The 26,432-nt window shown below is 39.1% G+C and overlaps 3 protein-coding genes and 1 long non-coding RNA gene across 9 annotated transcripts in view; 1 reads left to right on the plus strand and 3 right to left on the minus strand.

Moving 5' to 3' along the window:
* klf8 (Kruppel-like factor 8) overlaps nt 1-2,456 on the minus strand; it is an 80,251-nt gene extending 77,795 nt beyond the window's left edge. For both annotated transcript variants that reach the window (XM_044370253.1, XM_044370252.1), the window contains exon 1: nt 1,715-2,456. In XM_044370253.1, the coding sequence (XP_044226188.1) occupies nt 1,715-1,741 (27 nt within the window). In that variant the 5' untranslated portion in view covers nt 1,742-2,456. The remainder of the gene's footprint in view (nt 1-1,714) is intronic.
* On the plus strand, nt 1,321-9,231 carry rbm41 (RNA binding motif protein 41). 3 transcript variants are annotated; one of them, XM_044370255.1, is made up of 8 exons: nt 1,321-1,657; nt 2,811-2,959; nt 4,465-4,581; nt 5,773-5,974; nt 6,553-6,757; nt 7,473-7,978; nt 8,801-8,948; nt 9,050-9,231. In XM_044370255.1, the coding sequence occupies exons 2-8, from the start codon at nt 2,952-2,954 to the stop codon at nt 9,172-9,174; spliced, it is 1,311 nt and encodes a 436-aa protein (XP_044226190.1). In that variant the 5' UTR covers nt 1,321-1,657; nt 2,811-2,951; the 3' UTR covers nt 9,175-9,231. The 3 variants fall into 3 exon arrangements, with proteins under 3 accessions (XP_044226190.1, XP_044226191.1, XP_044226192.1); XM_044370256.1 differs by having other exon boundaries at nt 1,321-1,489; XM_044370257.1 differs by lacking the exon at nt 1,321-1,657 and adding an exon at nt 2,584-2,599.
* On the minus strand, nt 4,923-26,432 carry LOC122995212. The gene is made up of 3 exons (XR_006406759.1): nt 26,172-26,432; nt 20,118-20,127; nt 4,923-4,936 (listed from the first exon to the last, which is right to left on the minus strand). It is a non-coding gene; the product is annotated as an uncharacterized LOC122995212 (long non-coding RNA).
* On the minus strand, nt 13,882-21,316 carry cldn2 (claudin 2). 3 transcript variants are annotated; one of them, XM_044370259.1, is made up of 4 exons: nt 21,018-21,316; nt 18,533-19,309; nt 14,891-16,709; nt 13,882-14,766 (listed from the first exon to the last, which is right to left on the minus strand). In XM_044370259.1, exon 3 carries the CDS (start codon nt 16,660-16,662, stop codon nt 15,850-15,852), a length of 813 nt encoding a protein of 270 aa, XP_044226194.1. In that variant the 5' UTR covers nt 16,663-16,709; nt 18,533-19,309; nt 21,018-21,316; the 3' UTR covers nt 13,882-14,766; nt 14,891-15,849. The 3 variants fall into 3 exon arrangements, with proteins under 3 accessions (XP_044226194.1, XP_044226195.1, XP_044226196.1); XM_044370260.1 differs by having other exon boundaries at nt 13,882-14,746; nt 14,878-16,709; XM_044370261.1 differs by lacking the exon at nt 21,018-21,316 and having other exon boundaries at nt 18,533-19,382.

The following is a 26,432-nucleotide window of genomic DNA, read 5'->3' on the forward strand; positions in this document are numbered from 1 at the left end:
CTGTCATTGACCTTTAAATCACACACTTAAGAATTTGTGGAGCAACATTTCTTAAAATGGGTTGGAATATAATTGGGCATCTATTAATAAACTTTGGAAACCCGTCCAAGTATACTATGTCCAAACTAAATAAACTTGGTGCGTCCACACAGCTAAAACAGCAGGTAAGGAAGGGCCACAATTGGCTTTCATGCTCTGCACATGTTTTCTAGACAAATGTCTTGCAATCTTTGCACAGCCTCTTCTACCACTTACTAAAGCTGTGTTCAGAGAGACAACAGCACCATGTGAAAAACGTAACCTCCTTATTTTGAATGGGACAACTCCATCAAAGAAGTGGGCAGTGCTGCCACAATGTGACATCATCCGGCAAGGTGCTGCACTGACCAATCAAATACGTACAAACCCACATTTTTAGTGGGTTACTATTGTTAGCTCACAAGTATTGCGATGAAAGATAAAATGACACTGTGATAACTTTCCCAGAGTTGTAAAATCCTGTCCTGAGAATTTTATACTGCAAAATTTGCCATTTAAAATACAGAGATACAGTAAAATACAGTTAAAATAAAAATGGATGCACACTGTTTTGGCATCTGATAAGCCTTCAAATGCATTAATCTGATACTCAACAGGACTTCTTTGAATATATTTCTTTCTCTCACTGTTATCTGAAACAATACTCCCACTAGGGACTGGGTCAGTCTAGCCTTCAGTCAAACAAAACTGCTCTGCACTCATCTCTAAACAGGATTTGATACCACCAATGCTCCGTTTCTGGTAATTACAAAATATTGAGTAGAAAATAATAAATAAAACAAAAAATGAACAGACCAAGAGTGATGCTGCAGTGTGCGGTGTGGTAATGTGGACTGCTAGAATCAATCAAACAAATAATCCACGTTCAAACACAAAATGCATCAGCTGTCTCAGGTCAAAGTTCACTTCTTTATTGAGGAACTTGGAAGTTGCGTGTGCACAAACTAGCTGTGACTTGGCTCCATCATCGTCCCTGCAAACCATCAAACAAGCAGATCTGGAGCTGCAGCGAGGTCTCCCACTGGTGTTTGCCCTCAGCGCTGTATTCCATGGCAGTCTGATCACATGCCAGATTTAATTTACTTTTGAGTACACTGCCAGCCTGGCTGACACATAAACTTACTATGTTGAAGCAAGACTCATTTAAAGGCACAAGCAGAGCAGGACCCATACAGAGTGTAGCTGGAGGCAGTGCACCTGGCTGCTTCCCAGGGTTGTGTGTTTTAAAAAAGGGGCTGCGGGCCCTTTAAAAGCTAAGATGGTGTCCTACAAGCTGCAGTTTCTGCCTTCCGTTTCCTTCCTGCCTCTCAAAGATCACAGAGCATTTACAATTGAACCTGAGCTAACCCCGCACAGAGAGAGATGCCAGAGACAGAAGAGATCGAGAGGTTTCCGAGTGAACTGTGGAAATGACAATGCTCTCAGCCTGATGCTCTTGCAATGCAGTGAGGTCGCTGTTACAAAACTCTTACACTAATTGCAAAATAAACTGCCTTCCTGCAAGGATACACTTGTAATTGGCTGTTAGAGCCAAATATACTCACTGACATTCATCTATTGGCACATGTTGAGCTGACAATGTCAACTCTGTTTGTGTACAGGCAGATCATCCGCACAGGTAGACGTTTCTCTTTTTTTTTCATTGACCAGGGCAAAGTCAATAATGTGCACTTACTGTCTTGTTAGGGGTCTCCGTGTGCATCTCGGTTGCCGGAGCGGTGCAGCGGCGGAGGGGTGGAGCAGCAAGAGCAGGAGGGGGTCGGTCGGGGCTTTGGGTGTAGCTCTATCTGAATAAGAACTGTTAGGGAGAGAGGAGGGTTTGGGGGGCTAGTTTTCCACCTTCACAGTAAATTTTCGGGATATAGGAACACGATCCCTGCCTCTTCCAGTGTTTCTTTTCAGTTCATGTCCGCAGCGTCGAAGGCTCCCTTTGCTCCCCCCAAAATTCAGCCAGTCTCTGTGTGTCTCTCCCTCTCTCTGTCGGCGTGTTGTTGCCGTGTATTCAAGGGCTGGGCTCTCTCTCTCTGCCTTTTCCTCCTCCGCCTCTCCCTGCTTGTGACCCCACCCTGCGTCCCCACCCCTCATCTCTCTGTCAGTCAGTAGCTGCGCAGCCCTGCAGCCCTGCAGAGGAGCCGAGTGGAGCGGAGCCGAACTGCCGGCGACCCGACACCGGCTGCAGGCAGGCAGGCAGACGCTCATGCATGGGAAATTTTAATTGCATGCAACCACCACTGCTCTCCTTGCATCCTTATATCCCCCCTCCCTCCCCCCCACGTAATGCAATGCTGCAGCAGCGGGCTGCTTTTTGCTCAGAGATGGTGAAGAGAGACACCCATGTCACCTTACTGACGTCAGCCAGCAGGCTAATTGAGGACACTTCAGCTGGGTGGGGAGGGTGTTGGAGCGGTTTAGAGTATATATTCAGTAAGGCTTTGCAGCATTAGGTCTGATAAATATGACACTGTGCACAGCTTATAAGATAAAGGGAAGGCAGCCAACTCGATGATAGACATGGAGTTATAACCACACCCTTTCTAATGAAGCGGGGTGTGGCATATTTGTATGTGGGGCTTTTTTTCTGTACATGATATTTCACAACAGAAATACATGCATGCAGCATGTTACTGATGTGGGGTTTCAATAGAGAGAAGACATAAAACTAAATAGCCATAAAATAAATTTAAAAAATACAAATCTAATTCCTATATACTCTTTTTTCCTTGAAATGATATCATTTCTGCACTAATTTCATACATGTGTTCAATTTTCAGCTGGAATGGATCAAGTTGAAGCTGAGGTATGATTTTCTTCGAGACTAACCACCAGTGTAAACCTAGATTATGGCTCCTTTTGGAATTGTACTCCATTTCCCATGATTCAACGTGCCGGAACTGGTGGCACGAGCCGGAAGCATGCGAAGGTAAACAAAACTTTCACCTATCAGTGTCACATACCAGTAATTTTGGAGGAATTGAGGTATTTGAATCAAACGGATTTGTTTCAAGACCTGGTTTGACACAAGTCTTACAACAAATTACAAATTTAAAGCCGTTACGGGGCCCTTACGTCGATCATTCGGTCTACTTCAGTCGCCGTTGTTGTCATGGAGATAGCTACAGGCAACGAAGCTAACTTAGCGTTAGCTATTCTGCAGCTCCCTTCATTTATGATTTTACTTAAAAAGTCTTTTTCTATCATACTGTAGACTTGCAATTGGCTCCTCTCCTCGTTAAGTTTGCTTCTGAAAGTCTCTGCTTGTGACATTTAACGTTATTTGTTGAAACAAAGTTCTTTCTCAAAACTCAGTTCAGTTGGTTTAACTTAGTCCACCTCATCGCAGTGCTGTGATATCTGTCAGAGTAACTGGATAAACACATGTAGCTGTTAGTTACATGTATTTCCACTGCCCAGCCACCTTTTCTTAGTTCACCTCAGATAGCAGTAGGTTGGGCGATATTGGATAAAAGAAATTCATTACGGAAGATGTAAATGTATGTATAAAGAGATATTGAAATGTATTTTGTGATGTAGTACATTTTCTGTAAATTCAGTTGACAAAGTGTTAATAAATAATACTAGGGCTGCAACTAACGATTATTTTCATGATCGATTAATCTGTCAATTGTTTTCTCAATTAATCAATTGATTGTTTGGTCCAGAAAATGTCAGAAAGTGATGAAAAATATCAATCACTGTTTCTCAAAACCCAAGGAGATGTCCTCAAATGTCTTGTTTTGTCCACAACCCAAGATATTCAATTTACTTTCACAGAGGACTAAAGAAACCAGAAAATATTCACATTTTAGAAGCTGGAACCAGAGAATTGGGACATTTTTTCTTTAAAAAAAAAAAAAAAAAAGACTCAAAATGATTAATCGATTATCAAAATACGGACGAAATACCTAGACTAATTAAAGTACTTAATCAGTTTGATGCAAAAATCCTGTAAATCCAATGTTGTTGTGATATAAACAGCATAGAAAAATGTCTGACACATCTCTATCCTCTCATGTTATGTATTGCTATATTCAGAGCTGAAAGAATCGATTAATGGATCTACAGAAAATTAATTGGTTAATGGAGAGTAATGGATGAAGTAATTGGCAGATTAATCAATAATTAGTTGAAACCCTCATTATATTGTCCAACCACAGACAAAAGTCATAACAGCTATTCACTACTACAAACATTCTTTGTATCTTGTAGTACTGTTTATTTTTGTGAGTTAAGACAGTTTGTGTAAAAAAACTGTACTAACACCTCCTAATTGACTCAGTCATATTAACAGGTTAGTGCCAACCAATTGGTAAAATACTGTAATACTCACCTGCAAGTATCACTATGTTTATGATGGTGGGAATGCCCCGCTCCTACTGTTCTATCAGCATCCACTAAACTGATGTCTGTCTGTGTTTTGTTGGTCAGAGTGAGTCGGCAGTCCTGTGAGGATGGACCGCTGCTGGAGGAGCAGGAGACGGAGGGCCAGCGGCAGCTGCACAGCCTCCTGCTGCAGCAGCTCCACACTGACGTCGACATCGACCGGTCAGAAACTGTTTTTGTCACCAGAAGATGGGGTTATCATAAAAATATGACATGATACTGCAGAAAGTTAAACTAAAATCCCTTCCCAGACATTCCTTGATAATGAAATATAGAAACATCAATAGGATTAATTATAGAGCAGTGATCTATCGTCCAGCATAGTTTTCTTGTCCATTGGCCACATTCATGGTACTTCCAGCCAACTAGATATATCCTAAGAGCTGCAGACATCCACCGGGGATCGGGGCATGTACAATGTTCAACAGTATACCACTATATGATATCCTGTAGTACAGAAGCACCTGTATTGCAATACATTCTGCAAAAGTTCCCCACCGCAAACAAGCAAAACATTCTGTAGTGAACTTTGCAGGTCCCAAGCAAACATCTGTCAGTGGATGAAAGTTAAGGTAGCATAAATTATGGGCACTAAAAGACATTATCTGACCTTCCAACTGGTTAAAATACTTAGATTGAAGCCTTTTTAGCTTGATATGATCAAAAATACTTAAGAAAAGTGACAAAATAATGGCTTAAATTATATCATTTGTCTTTTAATTCAGCTCTGTTTAGGTGATAACATCTGGAAACAGCAGATATACAGATATATAATTTATGCAGGGTAGTTATGTTCATTCATTACTACAGACTGTTGTAAAGACTGTATAACTGTTATGTAGTACAATTTACATTTACTGAAATAATTAACCAAATCCTTCTCTTTTCTTGTTCAAAATATGAATATGTGTGAAGATCAGTTTGATTTATAAACACAGAGTTCAGGATGTTGTCATGGCTAACCTCTCACTGGATAAATTTACCCTCACACAATAACAATAAATAAACAACAAGCAGTGCTAATAAAACCTATCTGTGTGCTCTGGTGTAGAGGAGAAAGCAGTGTCTGTAGCTTCATTACTACTTGAGCTTTCTGTGCTATATAAGAAAGAAATCCCACAGTCCTTGATCTGTGAGATGCTTTGGATCCAAGTTATGTTGAGTTATGTCACCGTGTCCCACCGAGCAGCCTGGAAGATTTTTTTTACACAGAACCCTCGGGGCTACAGATTCTTACACAGACGTTATTTTATCAGTGAATTCAGCTTGTTAAACATCAGACACAAAGTTGTGCGGTTGAAACCAGAAACTGTCGGTTTTTGATTTCATTTCGGGATAAATCCTGTCTTACAGATGTGTAGCCAAGAGGCAGTGCTTTGCCCCGGCGGCGCTTTATCGGCCGTTCGGGCAGCAGGCAGCCGGAGTGAGGACCCTGTCCCAGTTCCAGGCCCTGCAGGACGGGGAGCAGGAGCTGGCCAGCCTGCGGGAGCTGGGCCTCACCGACTCTGAGATCCAGATGTGGCAGAGCAGAGACACACCGGAGGCAGCAGAGCAGGTAAAAACAGCTGGAGACTGAGAGGAGTTTCTCTGGTTTTCTTTATGCAAACACACTCAGGTCATGTAGACTGGAAATGACGAGTGATTGTCCATCATTTTCACCCTCCTCGCTGTATTGAAGGCTTAGAAGTGTAAAGCCTCAAAAACACCTTTATAAAGGTCATAGAGGTCAGCCCATTTACACTTCTATGACCTCTTTATTTAGTCTTTATTCCATCCTCTGCTGGTGAAATGTACTGTTTGTACATACTTATGTTTTTGTGTTTTGTTTTCTCTTGTTTTTACTTTTAAATCTCCAAAATACTGTCCATTTAGGGAAAAGTGATGACTGATTTTCATGCTCAGTGTTTAAACAATAGATAAATAAAACATCCAAATGTAAACCTGTTTATGTAAATCAGATTAACATTAGTTCTCAATTCAAAATAAATAATACAGATATCCTTTCAATAGGGGCCAGGTTCCTTCACGTACGCATGTTGCCTCACAGCTCTCTGAGGAGACAATGATATGCGTACTATATGAACTACTCGTCCAACAAACTAATGTCTGACCCCCATCTCTGTGCCCACGCAGTCCCACGGGGTGTGTGTCGCTCCCGGGGTGAAGCAGCAGCGCCTGCAGGTGATCAGAGACAAGATCGAAGCCAGGGCGGAGCTCCTGTCCCGCCCACAGCGCTTTGCCGCCAGCCGACCGCTGTCACGACGGGAGATGGAGATCGAAAAAGCGCTGTTCCAGGGAAACGATCGCCTGGGTTTCCTCACCGCGCTTTACCATCGAGGTATAGAGCGCCAGAGAGTCGTCAGGCGTTCCGGTCTTGTGCTTAGAAACAGTTTTTGTGTATCTGCCGACCGTTATGAGTGACACGCTGAACATTTATTTCTGTAACGTCAAAACAGAGAGGTGAAATGATACAGAGACATCAGAAAGAAAGAAGATAAGTGAGACTGCTTAAACCCAAGAATCAAACGAAAACAACTCACCTCCAAACATAAAAGCAGCAAAAGGAAAAAAAAAAAAAAGCTTGACGGTTAGAGACACATTTATTTTCACATTTCAGGCACTTTGATTTTCTTACCCAGAACAGTTTGAAATGCCAACAGCAAAATTGACGGCAGCTTTAGAACAGAATTTCTAGAAAGGTGAAGTTACGTTATCTAAATTATAGCCTAGAAGTATTAGACATGTAGTTTCTTCATGCTGCCAGTGAGGAAATAAAGTTTTGACAGACCACATGTTTTTTTCATTCTCAAACTTCTTTAATGACATTGACCAAATTAAGATAAGTCATATAATTTCCCAAATCGGCTTTAACAAAAGAAAGAAAGCGATCCTGTCATCTTGGAATGATCACCCTTGGATTTACGAAAGAAATGAGAAAGAGTAGTGATGACGGAAATAAATAAGTGGGATAACAGGAGAAGAGTTTGAAACAACATAGTGCTAAGTCCCTTTAAGTTCCTGTCTCACCTGTGTTGCTTTATTTTTCTTTACAGATGAAGATCACCAGGAGGGCCAGCAGGGGGCCCCGTCCTCTGACCCAATGGACTCTCTCTACAGAGACATTCTCTGTGAGGGGAGACCACGAGCGTCACTACAGGACTCTCAGGGAGAAACTGCTGCAGCATCACACCTCTCTACATGTGAAACTGTGTCTGAACAAAACTCACAGGAAGATATTAACCAATCAAAAGGAGCTTCCGACAATCAGTCAGAGCTGCAGGGTGAAAAAAGTAGCTCATCAGGTCAAGCAGAGTCAGAAACCTCAGAGCAGCAGGATAAACCGGGGAAACCACGACCGGCTGCTCCAACAAAGATAAATATAAGCCAGCCAATTGGCAGTCTGTGCGGAGCAGTGAAGGCGGGGTCAGGAGCACCGCTGACTGTCAGAGGGGAGATAGAGACTGTTTCAGATGAAGAAATCCTAAAGAACCGGGAATCTGAGGAAGGAATCCGGAGCATCCCGAGGTTCCGAAACTACCAGCCAGGAAAACCATCCAAGGTATCGACAGCTACATCTACTAGCCATTTAATCATTGTTATGGTGTAAACCACACGATCCTGATACGCTACCCCCTTTTAGGCTAGCTGCCATACTAACAATGGTTTCCTAACACACATAAAAAACAGCTGTCACTGGAGAAATATCAGTTCTCAGTCAAAACCAGTCCAGAGATTCAAAGATTGTTTAAATGTATGCCAAAAAAATGAGTTTAGAAATGCTGTCAGCTGTTCTCAACTATTGTTGCCCTTCAACATAGGAGCCAAATGAGGCTTTACATCATCTGAATATCTGCAAATTCATTATGTGGTGTATTTATTTAACAGCAGAATATACAGGGAACTCTCTCTTAATTAATCTGACTTCCAATTTTGTATGACAGGTGATGTATACATTGCATATAGTCACAAAATGTAGCATTTAATCAGACTAATAATTAAAATACAGAGACTTTTCCCATAGGAATAACATTAAAGACACACACTGCTTTAAAATATCCAGGTTGCGAATCACTGACTTGTTTGGACTTGTTTTAGTCTGTCAAAAGATGGTTGTATACTGTAATTGTGATTTTGGGGTATTGTTTTCTTGCAGCACATTTAAGAGCTGCAGTTGTAAACAGGGTGCTTTACCCTTCTAAGATTAGAAACACACATTAAACGCAGAGTGAAAGAATAGATGAGCATTTTAGTAAATGTGATTTGGATCAATATAACTTTTATGTTTCATTATCTCCAGACACCACATGGGGAGAAGTTCAGAAGTATGGACTCCTAAGTATCTGCGGTGACTTTATTGATGTGTTTGTGTGTCTCACTGTAGGTTTTATGTGTAAGGAACCTGAGTTCACAGGCATCAGTGGCCCAGCTGGTGGCGCTGTTCTCCAGGTTCGAGCAGGAAAACGGGCCCGCTGTCATTTACCGCCTGCTTACTGGGAGGATGAGAGGTCAGGCCTTCATCACTCTGCCAGGTGAGAAGCTGTTGCTCACATACAAGAGGTAAATCAGATAATACTCTATATCTCTGTACACATAAGATGTGTTATTATGTGTGTTTGCTCTCCTTTGGTAGATGCTGAAACAGCCCAGAAAGCTTTGCAGTTGGTCCATGGATACCGGTTGCTAGGGAAACCTTTGGTGGTTGAATTTGGCCGTGAGCGTCAGGAAGAAGAGAAACAGAAGGAGGAGAAGAAATAAAAATACGAAACATGTGTTTGATTGTATATTATTTATTTTCTTTCTGGTTATAAAGTTGTCATCTAATAAATGTCTGTTTTGTATCAAACTACCGTTTGTTGTGAGGTTTGTGGAGTTGTAACCAGTTGTTTTTTTTATCAAGCTTTTTATTGTCATCTTGATAATTCAGTATTTATGACAAAATAAACAAGCAGGCTTAAAAATACATACAAATACAAATACAGACAAAACTAAAGAGGATAAAAACTAATGCGCTTTTCAGGACATGTTACTTCTACCTATTAAACAAGTTCAGGCATATGTTGTTTTACATAATGACACCCTTTACTCCATCTTATTTCATGTAATTAAATGTTCCCTCCTAACTTAAATGTAATTAGCTCCACTATTAGAAAATACCTCACCATTTATCTCCACTTTTGAATAAAGAACAGGATCATTTAGGTATAATTTCTGGTAAATATATGTCAGTTTTAAACTGAGTATCTGTACTAATTCTATATCAAAATAAATGGCTCTAATTTTTTTTTTCAATTTCTTTTATGTTTTCCTAACATGTCGTAATAATTGGGGAAAACAAAATGTATGAGTAATTTGTTTGTTTATTGAAGACAACACAAAGCTTTTCATTCTAAAACTGCCTGAACAAGTCGATGAGACAAACACTGAACCCTCTGACCTTCCTGCAATCAATAAAAGCATGTATGTACACTGTACTGTACTGATAGCATGTGATGTCATGGATGAATGTGCTCAGACTTGTTTGGCTCTAAAAAGAACACAACAAAAGATATAAGAAGTGTTTTGGCACAGAAAATATCATCTTATGGAGAGACAATCTGCAGTTTTTATTTGGATTGATACACAATCATTTGAAAGGATTTAAAATCCCACTGCTGGGTAACACAAAGGTGATTTGAAAAGCACTTTTTGTGGTTGCTCCTCAGTTTAAATTCAATGTTATTCTTCTTTTTGACACTAGATGGAGACATTCAGTCATTGAAGGTCAGTGTGCTTTTAAGAGAAGCCAAAGAAAATCATCCTTGCAGCCGCTGAAGTTGAATAAAGTTTGTTGATAAAGATAAAGTGCACAATAGGTATTGTGTGTATTTTGTTATATATCCTCACTAATGTCACTGATGTCCTGCAGTCCTGATCTGGATGTCCTTTACTGTCAAGAGAGAAACCTGAGCTAAAAGTTGATGTCAAGAGTTTTAGAACCGAGCGTGTTTTTTAGGAAACAGTGGGGGAAAAAAATGGAAAATGCACAGAAAGGGAAACATTTAGTTGTGATTGTGTGGGAAATATTTGTGTTTCTCAGGTCATTCGCTGGTCATTTTCTATCCCGGGAGTAGTAGGTCATGACCTGTTTATTTCAGAGTGGATCATCTATCTGTCTACTGAGGTTAGCTGAGATATGCAGCTGTCTTGATAAGGTTGGCTGTCTCCTGTGATAACCAAGGTCAGGTGGAGATATGCTGTGCTTTGTGCAGACGGACAGACTGGTCTCCTCTTAGAATGGATAGCAAGTAACCTGCGTACAGACTACGTGTTTTAGATTACTACTGTACTTCTGTCAAAAACTGAAAACATTCATAAAAAAACCCACTCATTTGGTTAAAGTTATAAAGGAACCATTGTAGCCTTTCCTAGATGGTACGCATTGTTTCTTCATTGTGTGTTATGTTTGTCATTGTACGAAATAATTATGTTTTATGATGTGACAACACTGCGGTTAAGGTCTGGTTAGGTTTAGGCACAAAAACCACTTGGTTAGGGTTAGGGAAAGATCATGGTTTGGGCTAAAATGATCATTCTCGCAAGATCTTTCACAAATCTTGGGTTACCATCTAGACATGACACTATTTTAATGTCATTTAATTGAAATTAAAATATGGACAACAGGACAAATACTGTGTGGATGATCATCAGATATTTAGTTTGAGTTGCACCTTTGAAGAGCTTTTGTGTAACATGTTGACACTTTAAACACAATACAAGTGTGTAAAGGTATTAGTGATCTCACCCAACATATAATACAATCATCTTAGGACTTAAGATTCTTCAGTCTTTTTGGCACCAGTTTGTCTCAAAAAGGTCTCTGACACCCTTTTAGTAGCAGAGTTCACCAACACTACCTGTGTCTGTCTTCAACAGGTGTTGAATATATGAATTCAGTTACTGAAGGATGTTTTTTTTTCCCAGTTGTATGTCAGAATGCAAACTAGTTTCCTGCATAAGAGTCAGTGAATCATCGCAGCAGTTAATTTCTCAGTGCTGTTTCTTTAACTTTCTTTAAAGTTATACTGTTCATCATCTCATCAGTATATGTGGTTTGCTTTCAATTTTTGACTTTATTCCCTTTGTGAATGATGTTTATGTTTGTTATATTCACTACAGCGATGATATTTCCCCATATCTACAATTATTTTGCCATGTTTCATATTTATCTCTGAGGGTGTTTCATGTTTCTTTGAGGACTCAGATCCACAGCAATTTTAAAGATAACAAATGCTTAAAACTTGTATTTAACCTTATATGGTCATTTTGATTAATTTACTGCAGAGTTAAAGTCATGTTTCATTTGGTGTTTGTTTATTTTATTTTGTCCACTCCCTAGTTCTCCCTAGACTGTATCTTAGTCCAAATATGCCCAGGAGCATCTGCTGTATGTTTTTGAGATTATGTTTGTCTCAATGTGTGTGTGTGTGTGTGTGTGTGTGTGTGTGTGTGTGTGTTCCTAGTCCAGTTATCCCCAGTTATCTCTGGTGTTCTCTCGGTCAAATGTATGTCAGTTGAACTGGTTCACTTTCTGACCTGTTTCCCGTCTGAGCTCGACCACCAGGGAGGGTGATCTGCAGTTTGTTATGTTTGATTTTCCAAACATAAAGACTATATTTGGGAAAACCTCACATTGAGTGGTTACATCGAAGACACTCATTTGACTGCTTCACTTCTGCATTTAAGAATTGTAACTTTACCTACTTATTTACTTTCCTCTGTGCCGGAGATGTACATAATGTCCCCACAGATATGTAATAAAGGCCTTCAGTGAAACCCATCTGCTGCTGCCTCCGGGCCAAAATGCAATAAAATAACACAAATTCTTATATGAAGTTTTGCATTTTTCATGAACTAAAGATGTAGAATGTGTTGTTCATGTTATCAGACTGTTCTCAGGTCTTCTGAGAGCCAGCAGAAACATGAGGCCCACACAAATTAAAGACCATACACTGAGGTGGATTAGAAAGTGTGGAAATAAACCAGCTCTGGTTGAGTCAGTTCATTGAAGATTTTGGTTTCCATTCATTGCTTCAATGATACATTTCTAACTACAAATGAATCTTTAAAGCTTTAGAGGATCAATATCCATTTTTTAAGTGGCATTCTTGTCATCTTGTCATTCTGGATATTTTGGTGCACCAGGCAAGATGACCACTGGCACCCCTGAGGGATATTTTATAGCAATTCTAATAATTATTCAACTTCACTCACATTCTGTTCTGTAACATGTCATTTTCATCATCTTTCAGGTAGTATTTTTATATGCACTAGTCCCTGTTAAGATTTTCTCTGGTTTTAATAATATCGGGATATCATACATAACATAATATCATAATATATTAATATCCCTGTAAGATGATATTAATATCCAGGTTACAGATAACCTGTGCAAAGTGGTGGATGATCTCTGATTCCTATAACAGTCTAACAGTCTATGTCTTTTCTGTACTGACATGCAGGTATTTTCACTCATGGCTGTTCTGACCATGTTCATGATGTTTATCTCCATTACAGTGCACACTTTAGACCTGCATTAGAGTGAGTAAAGTAATTCAGATATGTTTTACTGAATACATTTGCATTAAGAAAATATAACATGCTAGTTTCCTGAATATTTGCTAAAGTATCCTGTTGTATTTTCTGTAATATCCACAGAGAGAGAGAGGATGTCAATGTGAATCTGTCTGGACAGGATTTATACAGACACTAATTAACTTCTGCATCAACAAAATACTGTAATTTTCAACCAACCTAATTATACTTCAAACATGCGTCAGCACTTAGTCATCACTTACTGAATGATATTTTGAGAGCAACCTTTCCAAATTTCAAAACTATCTCCAAACTGACCTAGTGTTCCTGTGCATTTCGGTCTCACGATCCACCCATTAGTCAAACTAAAACTGCATGTTGATTGACAAGAGCAGGGGTTTTGTTTGTTTAGGGTTTGTTTGTGTCCATCGTCTATTTGTCTTCAGTTCAAGGCTGTGATCTTTTTCTTATTCCAGACTGTAAAAACACCCATCGAAACTAACCTGTAACACCGACAGTCTTTGTATGTCAACCACTGCTCCATTAAAAGGGCCTTTATGCACCAGTAATTGTGTGTTAATACTTTCAATTTGGATTTTTAAGAAATTCAGAGCAAGAATTTGATAAGATACAGAACAATTCAAAACAATGTTTGTTTCAATACGTAGAGCAAGGTGGTAACAGTAACCTAAATGGCACAGAACGATCATCATTTCCAGCTGTGCTTTTCCTGCTGTGACAGGTCAAAATATCCACAGCTGTCTATGATCAATGCACAACAATTCATAGTACTTAAAAAGTAGTTTTTTGGGGGGGAAAGTGTCCAACAAATGGATTGTAAGAAAAGTTAGCATTTATTTCCAAATAAAAAATTACTAAAATTAAAGACAATGGTGGTGCACAAAAGGTTGTTTTATGTAGTGGAACAACATCCCTGATAATCAACAGAGGCACGGTGAAAAACATCAGCAGTCAAGAACAATCAAGTAAGGGAAAACAGAACAAAAAGACCAGACATGGCTTAACCTTGTTTGATAAAGAAGTGATCCCTGGAGATTAAGTGAGAGCTGTAAATGTCACATGGCAAAAAAGATTTTCTTTCTTTTTTGGCAATGTATCCAATATTTTGCACCAAGTCTCGTTATTGAACAGTTTTTGCAGGTGCTGATCCTCAGACTGGTAGAAAAGTAAAACCAGTCTTTAAACTTTTGACAATACGTGTACAGTTAATATAGAGGCCGGGAACATCCAGCAAACATTTTACAGGCAGCCTGCAAATACCAAACTGTACTTCAAACCAAATCAACATAATATTTTCACGCTATGATAATAAGGTGCAATAATAATTAATATGGAAACAGCATTGTAATTTTCTTTGAAGATAATTAACATTTTGATTTAGTTACACTTCATGTGAACAGTCCAGTGGTGAATCAACTAGTCATCAATAGATCAGCTGTAATGTATCAATAAAAAATCTGAGTTTCACTGTTAGTTATCATCTGTAGGGCTCAGATTAGAAATGTTAATGTTGGCTTTAGATTTCATGTTGAAAATGACATTTGAGTGTCTATTTTCTTTCATGTGACAGTTGAGCATCAGCACTGGGGAGTTCAGATTATGAAGATTTGCCCGAAATCTATTAATTGATCAAATATTTCTTGTTTGACACATCTACTCAGTCCTAGAATATCAACAAATTATTGTTATTGACAACCTGTATTTCCATGAACTCTTTAGTTTTCACAATCACTGTCTTCATTATTTTATCAATGTCTGCTTGGTATAGCTTTTTCATAGAAATAATAGCAAAAACAGGATTTTCAAATGTGATGACTGGTGTGCCAGTGAGTCACTGGACATCCTCAAATGTATTTAATTTTTCACAAATGTTGCCGACGTACATTTACAGACTGAAACATTTTCAGCTCTGTACACACACATCTTCTGGTTATCACTTCCAGAGCCAGCCATGTTTAGAGCCAGCAAAATTATAATCAACACCGTCAAAGGGCGTCATCTGCTTGTGTGTGAAGTTTGCACATTTATGCAACTTTTCTACATGGATGAGTTGTCATCAAGGTAACGTAAATGTGTGACATCCAACAGTCTTCAGAAAAGAAGATAAAACATGTACAACTAAACTGTCCTCCATTAAAATGCCACAATTCCACTTTACTTAACAAAGCTTTGAAAAAGCTTTAAAAAAGGACAAACATGATTGATTGCAGACAGGCCATGTGAGCCTTCAACTGTTGACTCGTGTCTTGTTTGTATGTACATTAAAGTCCTCTTCCACTCAAAAATGTGTTTTGCTTCTTGTTCCTACAGTTGGATGTTTGAGCTCCACTGCAGACACTAGAAGGGTTGTTATCATATATTCATCTGCTGAAGGGGGGAATGTTTCTCTGTGTTCACCTTAAATCTGAATTTAAGGCCTGAGTAAGACAAGCGTGATTTTGTGACGTCACAACTAGTTCACAAACCAACCCTGGTGAGACTGTGAAACTTGCAGCCTCCAATGCACATACACTGAGAATGGACTTTACAGTGAAGTAGGAGGCATGCTGTGTCCTGCAGTTAAACTTTTGAAATTGATATATTCATAGATTAAAGATTTTTCAAATAAGTAGAAGGATGTCATTTTAGGAACTTTAACCAGGTATTCAAACTTTTTTTAATGGAAAAACCATGTCAGGCACAAATCATTTTTATATGTCTTAAAACATCTTAAATGTGTCACATATTTGTCTGCTCTGTCAAGCATATTGAAAAAAACAGCATATAAATACATATAACTGAACTTATGTTGTGAAGGAGCCATACTGTATATGAAGCGGTGATGGAGTCACAGTAACCTCAGACGTATCCTGTGATGTCATATCCTGCTGCAGTGGGCTTCTTGGCTCCCTGGGCTCCCTGCATACTTGTCTGCGAGCTGCCACTGGTACTGCGGACCAGTGCCTGCCCCCTGCTGGCTGTGTTGATGCCTCCCACCTGCAGGGTGGGGTTGCGGTAGGTCTGTGAGGTGGTCCGTACCCCTGTGCCGCCTCCTACTGGGTATGGATACCCTCCGCCGTGCCGTCTCCCACGGCCGCCGTCCTGCTCTTCGCAGCATGACATACACAGCATCCCCCCTCCCAGCATGGAGATGAGTGCAGAGGCCAGGCCAACATACAGGCACTCCCCCAGCTCGAACTTCATGCTGGCAGGTATGTTGGGACGATAGAAGGTCTGGACCACCTCGTGTGTGGTCCACGACACAGGTATGAGTGCCAGGAAGCCTGCAGCGAGAAACAGACCCCCACCTGTACCTGCCACACGACTTTTTACTGCGCCTGAACCCTCCAGGCAGAGAGTGCACTGCATCCCCAAGGTCGACATGACGATGGCGAGGATGGACAGCACCAAGGAGATGACCATGAGGGCACGAGACGCCTGCAGGTCGGAGGGCAGTGCCAGCATGGAATTGTAGGTCTCGCATTGGAAGGCCCCCGTGCTCTGATATACGCACTCCATCCACAGGCCCCTCATGTTGGCCACAGCCGTAACAATGTTGGAGCCAATGTGGGCAGAAATCTGCCAGTATGGTAGCACTGTGGCGACCAGGGTACCCAGCATCCCCAGCAAGCCCAGGAAGAAGCCCATCAGCTCCAGAGCTGCTGATGCCATGGCTACAGCTGTGATGAACCGCTGAACTGACCCAGCAAGACCAGGTCCTGAGGAAGTCACAAAGAATAATTTCTCTGATGGGTGGAGTTACTGAGTTTTACAGTTGTACTTAAGACTTCTGATGTTGATATGAATGCTATTTGCAAGTCAGACAGTGGTAGGCTACAGAAACTCCAGTATGACTCAGAACAAATTACTTTCCTCAAGTCAGCTAAAATCTGTCAATCAAGGTAATTGAACCCAAACTGAATTTATTACGCTAGATTGTCAATGCAGAATAATTCTAACCCTCACATGAACAACTCTGCAATCATATTGTCTTGAGTTGAGTGATGAACACTTGGATGTTGTAAAATGTGAATGTTTCAAATGATGTGTATGCAGCATAGGATATCACTCCAAATTAGATATTGTCAGGTAAGTTTTCAGCTATTGACTTTCCAGTAAAGACTTTTCAGTTATCTTTACAACCTTCACTAGTAAAGTGACTGTGCAAACAGGCTAAATATCTTAAAAAGAGAGATATCTAGCAAAGTGCTGTGTTAAGTCTGTCTGTATATGTACAGTATATGTATCTAACAGTCTGATAAATTTGGGTTTCTTTCTAAATTAAGTTTTAATTATTTAGAAAACTGTCAGAATAACTAAACTGAAGCAACTGTTTTTTGGCTTTGTTAGCTTGCTAACTGTCAAGCAAGCAGGCCAATTTAGTAGAACAGCTTCTGCTACAACGAGCAACAGCTTACGCCAACTGTATCTGAATATTGTACATTAGTTTTCTGATCAGATGTGTTCAACAAATAAAAGCTAGTTAGTTAGCTGACAAGCTGGGATTAGCTAGAGTTTATTTAGCTAAAAAGGCTACAGGTAAATTATATCAAATTATGAATTAATTTCATTTAAATAACACCATCTGGTCCTTTATACTGGATTTAATCCTGCACTGAGACAAAGTCAGCAGAACAGGAACCTCCTGTTCCCACATGGAAGCACTCATTGCTAGCCGTGTAATCAGATAAATTGGCTAGATAAGCTCTTTTTTTTATCATTTTATCATATTTATGATTCATTAAGAAGTGATACAACATGCACACAAACACTTTTAGCTCCTTTTTAATTATTTGAAACATGAATGTTGCAATATGGGATTTTATAGATGCCGGAAGAGGTGGATTTGCAGCCAATTTTGCCAATGGTATGTTTACACACACTTGTAAGATTTCTGTAAGAAATTCCAAATATGTCTGACCCGATGGTCAGTAGGAGGCTGATGTGAATTACAGATATGATCAGTGTCTTGGAAACTAACCCACACGCAAAGACACCTCATCTATTGACTGAGGTAACATTAAACTAAAATAACCTTAACAAACAATAATACTAATAAGTCCCAACTCAAACCACACTGTATATCATAGATAGGGTGGACAAATAAACATAAAAACTTAATGTAAAAGTACTTTAACTGTGGATACCAAAGTCAAATTCCTGTATGCGTAAACATAATTAATTGGTTAGTTTTAGCTTGTGAACACTCTTTTTCAATTTCATTATTTTTCAGATTGTTCCCCAAATTTTGCTGGGTTTTTGACCTACGCAACTGCAGCTGATTATCAGGCTTTCTTGAAATTGTTAATAGAAAACTCAAGTGCTGATTGCATCTCTTAAATGCTACGAACTGACATTCAAGTTTATACAAGCCACCTTTCTAACAGTATAACTGCATTAATTCAAAGTTAAAGACCTTTCCCATTTGGTCCCATGTACCTCATACAAAATATCTTGTCACCTGAAAATACAGGTACATGTAACACACACACACACACACACACACACACACACACACACACAGAACACTTTCAGGCATTACCTGAGACTGCAGCAGGTTATGGAGGAGCCAGATCCCGGACTGATCGAGGATTTGATTTTGTTCTTTTGCTGCAGGAGTTGAAGTTGCAACTGAAGCGGAGGATGAGGAAGTAGAGGATGAAGAAACAGCAGAGCTTGCAGCCTGTACAGTTTCAGTTCACCACTGGCATTTCTGTTGAACCTTCTCCTGCTTCTCAAATAGAAATTTTTTTTTTCCTTTTTTTTTTTTTTGCTTGCTGTATCAGTCTCTGTCTGCTTCCTCAGACCTTGACATAGTCACAGTTGTCATGCAGCCACTGTACTCTAAATGGCACTTACTGTGCTGGCTGCATTGGACCAAAGCAGCCAAAAAAACACTTTTAGAACAAATACATCTGCTACTGTTTGAGAAGAAAAAGTCCTTTGAGTTCAATGTATTGCAAAATACTTCACTGAATCCACTTAAAAAAAATGATAATTTTGACGCTTTAACATTGTCTCTCTGTTATTGTCTCTCATGTCTGTCTCAGATGCTCTGCTGTCTTTGTGTGTGATCTCTGTCCTTCATCCAGACCTTCACCTCCTGTCATGTACACACACAAACACTGACAATGACACCTTTGACAGTGACACACACACACTCATATCCTCGTAGCCAGCCAGGTTAATCATTCTCTCATCTGTCATTTCTCCAAAACAGACCTTTGGTACATCATCGGCAGCAGCTTTGTCCAAAAAATAAAAAGTTCAGCAGAGGCGGAGGCGTGTTTGGCAGTGGTAGGAGGCTTCATTATCGCCACTGTAAGAGAACAGATATTTCAGGATATTGGTTTTCTGCATAGTGGAGTGAAATCTTTTTCATTCAGCAAAAGATGTAATGGTCACATAATACTTTTATGAAAAGAGAGGGGCTCAAACCAGTTATCCTTTGATGTTATGGGGGAAAGTGTCTCGATTCGGTGTGCAAAAATCCTTGAAAAAAAGGCTTGTGAGCATTTTTGTATTTCTCATTTAAATTAGCAATGAAACAAACCAGCCTGAAGCGAGAAAAATGAAGAAGTGCTTAAACGCTTTTAATTAGTTTAATTTAATTTTCTGTTTTAATTGTACATCTTTTATTTATGGGTTTGCCCAATACCTTTCCCTACTGCTGTATGTGATGTGATAGTGAAGAAAGAGAGTAGACTAAAGGTAAACAATATCTTCATTAAGGCCTTACTTTTATTTTCTTTGATTATCTCCCTCCCTTCCTGTCTTGCTACATTCCCTCTAATTCATTTATTCACTTAGTCGAGTCATGACTTCATTGATTCAGACCCTTAATAATTTATTTATTAAGTCATTGTTGTTTTATTGAGTTTTCTGTCCAATCCAACAACTCAACAACGCTTTTTTTCAGTATCGTTTGTGAGGACTTTGTTCAGACAAACTTGAGATCACTACTAGAGATCACAAGTTCAATTTTTTTAATAGTCAAAGTTGTTTTTCCTTCTTCCCTGACAAAATCTCACAATATATTAAGCAACAGCAGAAGATTAGCACAATTCTAAAACCTTGATGTTAATAACGACAGAGGTTAAAAGGGGTAGGGTTCTCTAAGTAACAACATAACCACCTCTAATTAATATATTTTTGTTTACCTGGAATAGATACCAGTAGACTGAACATGATCTGCTATAATGAGTTAAATTAAACTCATGAATTTACAGAACACATCTAGTCATTAGTGTATGCTAACATGTTAGTGTTGAGCACAGAAGAAAGAATTAACTGTGTAACAAGCTACAGCTAAAATTTAAGTTGAATAGTTTGTGATTTTAATAGATTCCAAAATTATAGGCTGTTGTGTGCCAGTGGGATAATTATAGCCCTTTATAGTGTTTAATTATAATCAACAAATAAACCGAAACTGATTTTAAAAAACTATTAAAAATGGATATTCTCAACCCATCCTCATGCTGATCTGTGGGTTTTTAATTATTGTGTGGTACACTGCTTGCTTGCCTTTGAATTAAAGAGAGTGGTCTTTTATTGAAGCAATAACAAAATATAATCTGTAAATGTTAAGGCGGAAAACAAATAAAATGTGAGATGGAGTATGATTAGTAAATGGAATTTAAAAAGCTTTTTATAAATTAGTTTATTAATTTCATTTTAAAATTCAACTTTCAATTCATCATTTAAATATGGAATTAGAATGAACAAATTTAATTATGTTTTATTATTATTAATGTTTCATTTAAATGTGAATTTGATAACGCAATTTTTAAAATTCGTACTTTTTTATTCAGATTGAACACTGTAGCTATAATTATTCTGGCACATTTCACACTCCATACAAACTGACTTCAGATTTTTTTTACCATTATGCTGTTGTGAATTTACTGCTCATTTGAGCTAACACCAAACTTGGCTGCCTCCTGTGCACCGCCATCCATCAAATGTTTGCTGGGTTGTCAATTTGAAGGCTGCTGATGCATCACATTATAAAAGCAAATAATACGTACCATGTCAGTGTATTTCCAGGTCAGATGAAGAGACATGCCCCCCTTTGTAGGTCAGTGTTTACACATGCCATCGGAGTGTGTGTGTCAATAACAGTAGTTACAGTCACCCAGTTTGCTGCTGATCCCGTCCTCAAGCTCGAGCCTTTGGTTTCTTTTCCCTCTTACCGGCCCTCACATGGCAGCAGCATCATAATGGGATTAGCGTGTAATCCATTCACTTCCCCTAAGAAGCTGACTGAAAGGGCAACGTCCACACATTCAGAAACACTGAACCATTATTGTAAACCACAGAGGGGCATTATCTGGACACACTGCATATTAATGAAGCAGCTCAGGTCAGCCTGTGACCCGTCCGTCATACTGTTGTGACTGACTGGTGGTCAGTTACTGTGAATGAGTGAGAATCTACTGGTGCATGCTTATCAAAAAATCATTGAAAACAGGCAAACCTTTTGTTGGTGTAACTTTCTAATGCACTCCAAACTAGGCAAACATGCAGTGTATGGCCAAAAGTATATGGACACTTCAACATTACACCCCTATATGTGACTGTCAAACATCTCATTCAAAAGACGTGGGCCTTAATCTGCTGTTAGAACAGCCTCCACTCTTCTGGGAAGGCTTTCCACAAGATGTTGGAACCTGGCTGCTGGGATTTACTCCCATTCAAGCCACAACAACATTAGCGAGGTCAGACATTGATGTTTGGTGATAAGGCCAGGCTCGCAGTCAGCATTCCAGTTCATCCCAAATGTGTTGGATGAGGTCGAGGTCAGGGCTCTGTGCAGGCCAGTTAAGTTCTGGTACACCAAACTGGGAAAACCATTTCTTTATAGAGCTGGCTTTGTGCACGGTGCATTGTCATGTTGAAACAGGAAAGGGACAAACACAAATAGTTGCCACAAAAGTGGAAGCACACTATTGTCCCAATTAATTGGAAATAAAGTGCCATGAAAAGCAGCCCCAGACCAAAAGTATGCGGACAGAGTTGTCCAAAATGTTAACTGTTTGGGAACAAAAAAATACCTTTATTTGGATCTGACGTCGATGTATTTTTGATACTATTATTATTATCTGAAATTAACTAAAGAAAATAGCTAAAGAAATATCTCATATCCTTTAAATTATTTGAAAGCATTACAATCCGAAGGGGTCAAGACTCCAGCAACATTTATAATATAATTTTATAATTATATTACTTAATATAAAAGTAATAATAATTGAAATTTTCTTTTCAGTGTGTTGTATACTGAACCTGATCGAGGCCACATGCCAAAACAAGCTGGTCTCATCAAAAGTTGTTCTTTATACTACAAGTGTTGATGGAGTCTTGACCCCTCCTGACTTCTTTCCTTCACTGTGTACCTTGGAAGTAGGTGAAGTTTTGCCAGAAATCCCTATAAATACATCTAATTCTGTTTCTGAGTTTAGATACATCCACCAGAAGAAAGTATCTTATCAGTGTTGTATCACAGCCGAGACAACATTTAATCAAGAGAAAAAAAACAGGAATGAATTAATTGAAAATCTGTGGGATCAGAAAATAAAAAAACCTTGAAGAGTTTGAACTCTAGCTGTTCTGATGCTCTTTGAGGAGGAGGCTGTAGTTTGTGGTTCAGGTCACTGGGGGGAGATAAAGAGCCAATCAGATGGTTTCTGAACTGTTATATTTCAACCTGCTGTGTTCAAACAGCAGATGTTTGAAGAGCAAATCAGCCTGCTGTGTTAGATGGTGGGTTAAGGGACTTACTTGAGTTAAATATCTTAAGTTTTTCTGTTGAAGATACAGGACCTTGATGTGAAATAACAGAATAAAACTAAGAAATACACACACAGTTGTTGCTTGTATTCTTTATTGTAGTCATACTGGACTTTTAAAAACAGCAGTGAACACTTCAATTTCTCATATCTGCTGAGTTAACTATTAGATTTCATTTCAATGTTTGCCCCCCCCCCCCCCCCCCCCCGTGACTTTGTGTGAAACTGATCAGGTATAAGTTCCTTTACTGACCTCTAGTGGTTAAAAGAAAAAACTGCATCAACAGCTACTCTTAAAGGTGCAGAGTGTAGAATTTAGTGGCATCTAGCAGAACACACTGGTCCTTTAAGTTCAGTTCAAGCTGTAAGGGTAAACAAAAGTCAGTCAGTCAGCCGATGAATCCAGTCCGAGGTTCCTGGAGTTTTGCTGCTGAGTTGTGGGTGAGAAGCAAGCTTCCGTGAACAAACTGAGAAGAGTGGATTTTGGAGCGATCTGAGGGATTGAAGGAACAAAAATATTGTTTGATCGGAGGATGGCTGTCAATGGTGGATGAATAAAGGACATGAGAGAGATTGAACAACCTCACTGTGGTTTTTAAACACAACGTCCGTCTTTACTCTCCTGCTCTCCTCAAAAACTGAATGACAGATAAAATGAGGTGGTTGAAGTGTGACACGAACCAAATCAGTATGATTGTGAAAAATGAGTATACCATGAAAAATGGGTGTTTCTGGGGGTGAATACAAGCAGGGAAATCCAGGTTGTCACAACACACACACAGCAAACAGGTGAACCAGTCATGCGTCCCAGTGCCTTTAACCTCAGCAAACAGTGAGGGGACCTCCCCCAGCATGACTCTCCAATTTTAAGGTTAAACAAATTAAGGATATAATAATATGGCAATATGGCACACACTTGTAACAAAACTAAAACCAGGCAAAACAGCAGCAGGTGGAGACCTACAAAAGAGACATTATTGACATGCAAGAACACACAAGAATGGTCATCAGTAGACACTTCATACACAGCACCGTACAGGACTGAAAATGTTAGATCTGCTTACTAGGTCTGTGTGTGTTTGTCTGTGAATGTAGGAGCAGGTTTGGTGTTTTTACTGAAAGGCTTAGAAAGAATGAGAAAGGGGCTCTACATACCACTCAGCAAATGGAGATTCACAGTGAAATGCACTGGATTTAGCTGAATATAATTACAAAACTAAATTCTCTAGGAATTACCCTGAGCCGATACTGAGGCCAGAAACCTCAGTATCATCTTGGACTCAGAACTAAAATGTAAGGTTCATGTGGGGTTTGTCATCAAAGCTGCTTTTTATCATCTCAAACATTAAAAGAGATTAATGCACACTTTAATATCCAGCAGGCTGGACTACTGTAAAGTTCTCTTATCTGGTGTACCCAAAAAACTTCAGTCACAATTAAGTCAGACTTCTGACGCCTGGGTGCTGACTGGGACCAGAAGTAGAGAAAACTTTACATCTGTTTTAAAGTCTTAATTTTGGTTGCCTGTCATTATCTGTATTGATTGAAGAATTCTTTACATGGTATCAGTATTACTGCAGATAGATTCACATAGCATTGTGGACACTTAAAACAAAGGATTTTGCAGAACCATTTCACAGCCTGACTCTTCCAGAGGTTTTCTATCATAACATTAACTTTAATTATTTGCAATTGAACATGGGAGGCTTTCATCTTAAATCCTATAAGGGTTTGGATCGGGGGGAAAAAAAAGAATAAAGCGTGAGCTGTCAGGTGTGATAAAATAATATAAGTCACATTTTATTCTCACTAATTTATTTTATCAAGTCAGCTAAAATCTGACCTTACAGGTTTAATGTACTCAGTCCACTTGGTCCAAATCTGCAAAAAAATTCTTTTTGGACTTTGAGGGAAAAGGACAACCTTTCCATAATATATATTTCATATATTATTGCTGATTCATTGCTATGATTTCAGCCACTTTTTTAGCATTTTTGCTTGCTGTCAGAAGTATTTGTACCAGTTTCTTATCATTGATATTCCACCCTTCAAATGTGATGTTATCCATGTATATAGTACCATATCTAAAAGGAATGTCTACTCCAAATACATTGTTAATATGTTTATATATTTCCTGCCAGCACTTCACTGATGTCTTGCTAGTTGAATTCCATTGTGCTTGACATATTTTTCTCCAACCCTCCTTTGAAATATTAAAATTTCCCTCCTCTCTTTTATATACAGTGTATTCTCAGACTAGGACTGGAGAATGTCATTGCACATTCTGGAGATAATGTGATTACATGTTGTGGATTTAGATATTGACAAGAATATTTTCATGATTCCTGTCTCTCCTGTTCCTAAAGCTACATCCATGTTCTGGTTGAAATAATACTGAATTTGAAGGTATCTATAGAGGTCATGTCATTTCAGACCATGTTTTTTTCTGTAAGGATTCAAATCTCTGGAACGCCTCCTTGTGGACACATGTATAATAGTTAGTAAGGCCTTTTGTGTCCATTCTTGAAATCTCTCATCAGATGTATTTGGAACAAATTCTGTGTCATAAACACACCACCGTAACAGTTTAGATGAGTCACCCAATCCACATAACTGTACTGTCTCCTGTCAGGTTTTCAGTAATTTATCAATCCAAGGCTTATCTTTGTTTACCATCTTATTTTGTAATTCAGTATCTCCTATCTGCTATTGGTACGCCTTCTGTCATTGGACAATTTCTTTCCATCTTGCGAAGTATGGCTGGTGTACACAAGCAGATGAATGGCCTTAACTACGCTGCATAGTAGTATTCTTGTAAGCAAGGGAGGCCCATATCACCGCATTCCTTTCTTAATTGTAAAGTTTTATATCTGATCCTAGGTTTTTTTTCCCTTGCCATAAGTATCTGGATATCAACCTGTCCCATACTATAAACTGTTTGAGCGAGTGAAAAGGATACAGCACTTGTGGCAGAATGTTCATTTTAATCGACTCAACCCTGGAACTCAAACTCAAAAAAGGGATAACAATCCATCTTCATATGTCTGACTTCATCTTTGCATTCATTGGATCATAATTAAGGTAAAATAATTTTGAGATACCTTTAGACAAGCTGATACCCAGGTACTCAACTGATTCTGTATCCCATTTCAATTTATATTTTCCTCTAATATGGTTGGGTGGGTTGTAATTAAATGTGAAAGTGTCCCATAATGTGAAAGTGTCCCATAATTTTCCAGTAGACTCATGAGTTTTGAGAGCGACTCCATCTTGACAGAAATACATCAGCAAATAGGGCCAATTTATGCTCCCCCGATAACATATCTATCCCCTTGATTTCAGCATTTTGTCAGATTATTCTATAGTAACCTTTCATATCTGAAACAGAAAATGTACCTGAATACTGGGGTTGGGCGATGTCTACAGAATTGGAATATGACGATGTCCACAGTGAAAAATCGCAATGGACGATGATATCGGGTAGGATTAATTACCGCATTTTGCTGTCATTTATGGTTGTGTTAAGTTTCTCTCCTCTCCTCTGTTTCACCGCAGGTGGGGCTGATCAATCCGTGCATGTGTGAGTGTGTGTCTTCTGAGCGGAGCAGAGGAGAGACAGTGAACCACACGAAGTACTTGCGTTGACGACAGCCACAG

The sequence above is a fragment of the Thunnus albacares genome, chromosome 13 (genome assembly GCF_914725855.1).
Source record: "Thunnus albacares chromosome 13, fThuAlb1.1, whole genome shotgun sequence".
Taxonomy (NCBI): domain Eukaryota; kingdom Metazoa; phylum Chordata; class Actinopteri; order Scombriformes; family Scombridae; genus Thunnus; species Thunnus albacares.

What these genes read in the sequence shown, in the direction of transcription:
- rbm41 (XM_044370255.1), top strand. An exon ending in AGCCAGGAAAACCATCCAAG is followed by an intron (nt 7,979 to 8,800) that starts GTATCGACAGCT and finishes GTCTCACTGTAG; the next exon opens with GTTTTATGTGTAAGGAACCT. An exon ending in GGCCTTCATCACTCTGCCAG is followed by an intron (nt 8,949 to 9,049) that starts GTGAGAAGCTGT and finishes CTCCTTTGGTAG; the next exon opens with ATGCTGAAACAGCCCAGAAA.
- cldn2 (XM_044370259.1), bottom strand. Translation starts at nt 16,662, where the DNA reads ATGGCATCAGCAGCTCTGGAGCTGATGGGCTTCTTCCTGGGCTTGCTG.